Here is an 8497-nt window from a genome sequence, read left to right as displayed (position 1 = left end):
CTCTCTCTCTCTCTCTCTCTCTCTCTCTCTCTCTCTCTCTCAAAATCCACAAACCTTTATTTCATGTAATACATAAGTCATCGCTCTTTCTACAGTCTTTCTAATGCCCGCAAAATCTCTTCCATGCGTTAACATGAGAACCACATCTTTTTGTACTGTGGTGGCCACCGTCGTGTTTGGACTGAGCGATTCGTGGCAAATCTGTAATACAACGCTAGTGACCGCTGTTAATTAAGAACTGCGCCTTTAAGTGTATGAAGTCTCCACACATGAAACTGTTTCCATTCATAGTCAATAACTCATTGATTCACTCAGTCACTGAATCATTGATTCATTCAGTCAGTCACAGAATCACTGATTCATACGGTCACTGTCTCGCTGATTCACTCAGTCACTGATTCGCTGATTGATTCAGTTACTGACCCACTGATTGACCCACTCAGTCACTGAATCATTGATTCATTCAGTCACAGAATCACTGATTCATACGGTCACTGACTCCCTGATTCACTCAGTCACTGATTCGCTGATTCACTCGGTCACTGACTCATTGATTCATTCAGTCACTGAATTGCTGGTTCATTTGGTCACTGACTCGATGATTCATTCTGTCACTGACTCCCTGACTCAGTCACTGACTCGCTCATTGATTCAGTCACTGACTCGCAGATTCATTCAGTCACTGACTCATTGATTCATTCAGTCACTGACTCGCGGATTCACTCAGGCAATGACTCGCTGATTCATTCGATCACTGACTCGCTGATTCATTCAGTCACTGACTCATTGATTCATTCAGTCACTGACTCGCGGATTCACTCAGGCAATGACTCGCTGATTCATTCGATCACTGACTCGCTGATTCATTCAGTCACTGACTCGCAGATTCATTCAGTCACTGACTTGCAGATTCATTCAGTCACTGACTCATTGATTCATTCAGTCACTGACTCGCTGATTCATTCAGTCACTGACTCGCAGATTCATTCAGTCACTGACTCGCTGATTCATTCAGTCACTGACTCGCAGATTCATTCAGTCACTGACTCGCTGATTCATTCAGTCACTGACTCGCAGATTCATTCAGTCACTGACTCGCTGATTCATTCAGTCACTGACTCGCAGATTCATTCAGTCACTGACTCATTGATTCATTCAGTCACTGACTCGCAGATTCATTCAGTCACTGACTCGCTGATTCATTCAGTCACTGACTCGCAGATTCATTCAGTCACTGACTCGTTGATTCATTCAGTCACTGACTCGCAGATTCATTCAGTCACTGACTCATTGATTCATTCAGTCACTGACTCGCAGATTCATTCAGTCACTGACTCATTGATTCATTCAGTCACTGACTCGCAGATTCATTCAGTCACTGACTCGCTGATTAATTTGGTCACTGATTCGCTGATTCACTCAGTCACTGATTCACTCGGTCACTAACTCACTGATTCATTCGGTCACTGACTCCCTGATTCACTCCGTCACTAACTGATTCACTCACGTGTAGCAACAGCAGCTGCATCTCGTTCTCTGCGATTCTGCGGCCCACACACTGTCTTGAGCCGAACCCGAATGCCAACGAGCGGAAGCCCCCTCCTGAACCCGTCTTCATGGTCACATTCTCAGTGTCCCGCCCTCTGTCAGCTCCTCCCCAGCGGGCGGGGTCAAAGCGCTGAGGATTCTCAAAGACCTCGTGACTCCGTCCCAGAGGATACAGACACACCTGAACCAACGTCTGGAGGGTTTCACAAGACAACACGCTTCAGTTTACACACATCAACATTTGACGTGGAGATTATAGAGATATAAATAAGTTATGCATCATATATTATATAGATATGCAGTATATTATCTACATCTATCTGAAAGTATGGCTGCATCGTGCAAACATTTCTGAAGCCTTTATCCACAAACTCGATTCAAGTTCCAATTTGATGTGGATCTCTTACCCCCGCTGGTACGTGATAGTTCTGGAGGACGATGTCTTTCACAGGATATCTCTGAACTGTGATGCCCACCGGATAGAGTCTGTAAAACACAAACACGTTCAGTCCTGAATCAAAAGTGTGAATCAACGCATCAACACGCTGAAAACATGTGTGAATGCTTTCTGAAGCAGAAGAAAAACTGCTCCTCACACAGTATGACCGCAAAACACTAATATACATCCCATAATACACACAGCGAGTGCTTACAAGCACTATAAAAACAATAGTGATTGAACATTGTCAATAACAGCATGCGTTCTAATACCTTATATTCTGTCTCTTTCATAATGACATCTCTGTTACTACTGTCTAAGGCCATGTTCACACTTGACTTCTTTTTTTGAAGCTGCTAGCGTCTGTTAATCCAATAATCCAAAAAAAAAGGTCCTGAGCGCTCTTTTAAAGGGGTCATATGACACGGCTAAAAGGAATATTATGGTTTGTTTTAGATGTAATGTAATGTGTAAACACGATTTAAGGCTGATAAACGCTGTATTTTCCACACACGTGCATGTTTGTATCTCCTCTTTGCTCCGCCTCTCTGAAACACACAGATGTTTAACAAAGCTCATGGCTCTGAAAAGCGAGGTGTGCTGTGATTGGCCAGTTCACCAGTGCGTAGTGATTGGTGGAATACTGCTAGCGTGTAACACCTCTGACCATATTTGGAACATCAGGTTCCTCTTCAATTGTACTGACAGGTACGCCCACCTTACTTGCGTCTACATTTGGGTGGTCTTAGTCAAATCAGACCAGCAACTGATGTAGATTTGTGGGGGTGTGGCTACACGAGGTGTTTCAGGCAGGTCTGGGTGAGCATTCGCTTTTACATAGAATGACTCTTTTGTTCCCACACTTTCATTTCTGCAATTTTACACGTCTAATACACGCATGAGCGACTTATAACACACCAAAGACACAGAAACACACGTGTTCACACCATATGACCCCTTTAAACGGCAGCGTCTTTTTCTGCAGCTCAGAGTGTCTTTTGAGGTTGAAAAAAGTTCAACTTTTCTGAAAAAAACGCCCTACGTCAAGAACCTTTTTCACAGCTAACCAATGACAGAGACCTGTCGTTTCCATAACAACCTGCGAGGAACGTGATTGGTCGAGAAGGCTCAAGCTTCAAAAAATAGAATGGTGGCCAAAACGCCCGTTGGAGCTTAGTTTTGTATAAATGTAAGTTTAATTTTCACTTTCGATAACTTCTGATTGCATTTCTAGCGAGAAATTAGTATTGTAGTTTTTAAATATGTGATTGGTTATAGCAAAGAAGCTCTCTGTTTGTAATTCAAATAGACTTCCGTTACGCTGCCTATGGAGCCTGTCTCTCTAATCTGCCTTCGTGCACAAATGCTATCTTTGAACATTGCCGGATGCTATTTGTAACCACAATGCTGCGAGCGTTTTTTTATTGTCAACTTTTTCTTGTCAAAAAAGAAGTTCAAGTGTGAACATGGCCTAATATGTGTAAAAGCGGCTTTGTTCAGCTGTGTCCTTTTCATGCATTTGGTCACAATGAGTTTTGTATTTTGTTTTTCTTTCATTCATCTGACCTCAGCGTCTCCTTCACCGTTCCTTTCAGCAGTGGCGCCCCCTGAAGGGCCTTCTGGGGATTCCCTGCCGCCTGTTTCCATGACGACAGCGCCTGTGTGCGAACGCGCTCCTGTACGTCAGGGTTGCGCGCCAGCTCGAAGAGAGCAAACTGCAGCGGGACGGCGGTCTGAGACACAGAAACATTCTGATTAAAACAGCCGCGATTCACTGATGACAGGAAGCTTTGAGTGTTGAGTCTTCATACAGTATCAACACCACCGGCCATCAGTTCTGTGATGTTTGCTCTGATCAGCTCCACTGACAACTGCCCCGCCTCTATTAACTGACCCAGCACACCCGGAAACCGCTCGTCAGATCCTCCAGGCGGCCCGCCGGAGCGACTCTGAAGACGCTGGAAGCCCCTCTGAATGCGAGTCTCCGCTGTTAAGACACAAACATTCATCACCCGATCTCAGATCAGTGTCATGAGTAACACACACATACACACACCGTGACTGAATATATGATCCCATGCAGTGGCGTGTTGAGTCCACAGGGGTGCGTGCAGACGCAGCAGCAGGCGGGGGGGCAGGTAGAGGAGCGGGGGGGTCGTGGCCAGCATGCGCTCGACGGCCCAAATGAAGCGCTCGGACTCTTCAGACGGTTTGGAGGAGAACAGGCCGATCCGCTCGCCGTACAGAACGTGACAGCTCGCTGAAATACAACAAATGACAAATGTGTTTCTACACACCAATCAATGGATCACGCGGAACATAAAAATCACCTGATGAAGGAAACACATTTAAACAAACTGTCCAACGTTTCGCAGCCCATCGCCAAAATGTTTGAAGAACTCAACGTGACCTCTGACCTTCCAGAGCGAAGCGGAAGAGGTCAGGGCTGGGGTCAAGGGTCAAACTGCGCTGGCCGGTCTCCCCCACGCCTTTGGTCTCCAGCCGCTGTCTCAGAGCATGACAGAAATCCTGAGCTACATCATCCAGAAGCGGCAGAAAGCGGCGCACGGCTGAACTGACCATCACTTCTCTGTTCAACAGCAGCCGGTCAGAACGCCACTCCGGTCCGTTCCTGCATACAACAAACACGCTTAAACACACGCATTACATCAGCTTGAGGGAATCAGTGAGTCATGTAGGCATTTACCAGATGCTTTTATCCAAAGCGACTTGAATGAACGGAGAATGACATTATTGACATTTGTTAGGCTTGAAACACTAAAACAACACATGTGGACTTCAAGATGATTACAACATCCATTAAAATCAGCATGAGCACGGTTAGTGGTTCAGTAAAGTGTAAGAAAACACACATACACTCACGCACAACTCACTAACACAAACACACAAACACTCACACACACGACTCACTGACACACACACACACACGACTCACTGACACACACACACACACACACACAACTCACTGACACACACACACACACACACACAACTCACTGACACACACACACACAACTCACTGACACACACGCACACACGCACGCACACACACACACACACACTGACTTGAGGAAGACGCCTTTGCTGTGTCTGCGTGTCTCTCTGTGTGTGGCCCACGGCTGTAGAGTCATGCGGCGCGGGTGCAAACCCTCCGAACGGAACAACTCCCCGATGTCTACGGGCATCATGATGTTAACACTGCTCTGAGAGCCCAGATATTCTCTGACACACAAACACATAAACAGTCATTCATTCAACATACCCATAAAGACAAATAAACTATATTCACCATTCTAATGCTAAATTCTATTGAATATGACACCTGGTTTGAATTAGAAAAGATTCAAGTTCAAGTAGAAATTATTCAAGGATAAAAGTCAAATACTGAACAAAAATCATTTAGATGTCACAATGATATTTTATTGAGTCGTGTGTGTGTGTACCTGTAAATGGGTCCGAGTTGTCTGAAGGTGTTCTCCATGTGTTTGTGGAGCTGACTGAATCTTCCATCTTTCCAGAATCTCAGAAGGTTGATCCAGCCGTTGGAGCCGGTGTGAGGGATGTCCTGAAAGCGTCGCGGTCCTCCAGCACTGCTGCGGGATCTCCTGATGACCGGACGCACACACAGCGATCGACCGAGAGCAGAAGATCCCACGCGAACACATGACACGAGCATGCTGCCTCTGTCTGACTCCGTCCAACACGTCCCCTTTAACAGCACATGTGTGTTTTCTGTGAAGACCCCCAAACCCATCCCTGTCCGCTTCTCCTCACAGAATACACACAACCTATGAGTTACTGTCACATCAGGTCAAAGGTCAAGAGAAAAACAACACATCACCTCATTCTGGAAATCACAGGGACGAATGAGTCCACACACACACAAAAGCTCAAAGACATGACAAATGTTCAATGGCTAACTTTAATATCACATCTGCAAAATCTTAATACAGTCACCACTGTCAGCGAGAGTGAAAGAGACAGACAGACAGACAGACAGACAGACAGACAGACAGACAGACAGAGAGTGAGAGACAGACAGACAGACAGACAGAGAGAGAGAGAGAGAGAGAGAGAGAGAGAGAGTGAGAGAGTGAGTGAGTGAGACAGAGAGTGAGTGAGACAGACAGAGATTGAGACGGACAGACAGACAGAGAGAGAGGGAGACAGACAGAGAGAGAGTGAGACAGACAGAGAAAGAGTGAGACAGACAGAGAGAGATTGAGACAGAGAGAGAGAGAGACAGACAGACAGAGAGTGAGTGAGACAGACAGAGATTGAGACAGAGAGAGAGAGAGTGAGACAGACAGACAGACAGAGAAAGAGTGAGACAGACAGACAGAGATTGAGACAGACAGAGAAAGAGTGAGACAGACAGACAGAGATTGAGACGGACAGACAGAGAGTGATATGTCTGTCTGTCTGTCTGTCTGTCTGTCTGTCTGGCTCACTCACTGAATCTCTAACACCAACACATCACTCATTCTTCAGCAGAAACAAAGTGAGGAAAATCAAATGTCTGGTGTTGACCTTGTTAGAGATTCAGTGAGTGAGCCAGACAGACAGACAGAGAGAGAGAGAGAGAGAGAGAGAGAGACAGAGTTCTACAATATAACATCTGAAACTCCTTGAAACATTCTGCAGAGAACTAAGGTGAGAATGAAGAAGCTGACAGAAGATGAGATGAATGATACAATCGAGTGTCATTTCTCCCGTTCAGGAACAAGTGTTCAGCGTGTGGTGTGTTGTGGAGGTCACATGAGTTTACACGGCTCAGTGTTGGCTGTGCTGGAGGTTTTGGGTTGTTTGTTGCTGGTGTAAATCCCCGCGCTGAAACCGAGGCCCTGGAATGCGCTGAGCAGTCCGAAAGCCTCGTCTTTAACTGGAGCTTCAGGATAAACCATCTGAGCCAGTTCACGGGGGAGAGCCACTTTACCCCCGCCAGATCGCACACGCCCGGTGTCCTTCACATTCTGAAGACATTGAAATGAGTCATTCAACAACACCGTCACATCACTCATTCTTCAGAAGAAACAAAGCGAGGAAAATCAAATGTCTGGTGTTGACCTTGCTCAGATGATATTTTCTTCTGAAATGTGTCCTCATGGCAGCTCTCTCTGCGTTCTTCTGAGCGGTCAGAGCCTCACACACTTTTCTACACGTACAATGAGAGAACATGGTTTTTTCAAGCACGACAGACTTCTTTTCGAGAACCGTGTCTGTGCCTTTTATAAAGTGACATCACAGCTACATCAACACAACGGACTAAACCAAATTGACAAAACAAATCATTTACGACGTTGTGTATACTTCATTGAATTTTCAACATCTAGTGAGATCTCACCTCTCTCTCTCCAGCTCGGCCTGATACGATCGCATCGGATGCGTGTTCTGCAGATGGGTCACGCCGCTCTTGACCTTTGACCCGCGTCTGGACTTGTGTTTGGTGCAGTCGTCTCGTGTCTTCTCTCCAGTCACACAGTATGTGAGCGTTTTAATGGGAGTCAGCAGAGATTTCTTCAGATCAGACTGCATGATGTACGTCAGATGTCTGGATCACCTGCACGTGTGTCTACAGACCATGATCATGATGGAAAGGTTCGGTGTGTTTGTGTACTCTAGAAGAAACTGTCAAATTCTAAAACTGAATCACTACGCAAATAAAACACTTGAGAAATAAACCTGACACATGAATATCTTCAACATGAAGACCCGGCTGTTAGAGAGACACACATGCTGTTCTAAACAGACTCCTGTCTACCTGCATTCAGAGCGACAGACAGACAGGTGGATCCTTGTGTTTCACTTCAATAACATCCACGTGTGAGCGTGCAGCAGAAGACCATTAACATCCCAACAAACACGCAGCGTTCCTGCGATTCATTCTGCCGTCCTCTCCAGTCTGTCTGTGTGGATCCAGATTATTACCCTGAAGACTTTAATGCCACACAATCTCATTACAACCAGCAGATTGACAGACAGCAGGCTGTGTGTTTCAGTGATCGTTGCTCTGTGTGTTTGTTACACCTGACCCATGCAATATATTTCGAGTTAGATGTGTTTCACACAATAATATAATTATGCCAATTGTGCGCTATGCATATTGTTGCGCTTCACAACATAACTCGCATATTCCCTACAAAAACAACACAGAACAAATGACAGACAGACAGATTCACTGTGATCTAGAGATGATAGTAAACACAATGAAGAAGAGGAGTGTGAGAGAAAAGAGAAACTGTTATCAGTGACCCTGAAGCAGCCTTCAGCATCTGACATGAGAGGACACAATCAATTACACACACACACACAACACTATCACATACACAGCTGCTCACACAACCAAATACTGTGTGTGTGTGAAAGAGAGAGAGCATTGAGCATCTTAACAGATTGAGAGGAGATCAGTGACCACACGTGAAGAGAGAGAGAGAGAGAGAGAGAGAGAGAGAGAGAGAGAGAGAGAGAGAGAGAGAGAGAGAGAGAGAG

General features: G+C 45.6%; 2 protein-coding genes across 2 annotated transcripts in view; both read right to left on the bottom strand.

The window, feature by feature from the left end:
- Positions 1–6072, bottom strand: part of LOC130551590 (pyruvate kinase PKM-like) — a 13439-nt gene extending 7367 nt beyond the window's left edge. The window contains exons 1-8 of the mRNA XM_057329316.1: positions 5452–6072; positions 5075–5230; positions 4405–4619; positions 4044–4247; positions 3799–3974; positions 3554–3720; positions 1956–2034; positions 1508–1741 (exon numbers count right to left, since the gene is read on the bottom strand). Of these exons, the coding sequence (XP_057185299.1) occupies positions 1508–1741; positions 1956–2034; positions 3554–3720; positions 3799–3974; positions 4044–4247; positions 4405–4619; positions 5075–5230; positions 5452–5762 (1542 nt within the window). The 5' untranslated portion in view covers positions 5763–6072. The remainder of the gene's footprint in view (positions 1–1507; positions 1742–1955; positions 2035–3553; positions 3721–3798; positions 3975–4043; positions 4248–4404; positions 4620–5074; positions 5231–5451) is intronic.
- A 17-nt stretch (positions 6073–6089) lies between these two features.
- LOC130551600 (complexin-3-like) lies at positions 6090–7950 on the bottom strand. The gene is made up of 4 exons (XM_057329331.1): positions 7770–7950; positions 7353–7580; positions 7076–7163; positions 6090–6981 (listed from the first exon to the last, which is right to left on the bottom strand). The coding sequence occupies exons 2-4, from the start codon at positions 7541–7543 to the stop codon at positions 6763–6765; spliced, it is 498 nt and encodes a 165-aa protein (XP_057185314.1). The 5' UTR covers positions 7544–7580; positions 7770–7950; the 3' UTR covers positions 6090–6762.
- Between the last annotated feature and the right edge of the window lie 547 nt (positions 7951–8497).

Source organism: Triplophysa rosa, linkage group LG3 (genome assembly GCF_024868665.1).
Source record: "Triplophysa rosa linkage group LG3, Trosa_1v2, whole genome shotgun sequence".
Taxonomy (NCBI): domain Eukaryota; kingdom Metazoa; phylum Chordata; class Actinopteri; order Cypriniformes; family Nemacheilidae; genus Triplophysa; species Triplophysa rosa.
Note: the sequence above shows the minus strand (reverse complement) of the source record. Positions and strands in the feature narration are given on the sequence as shown.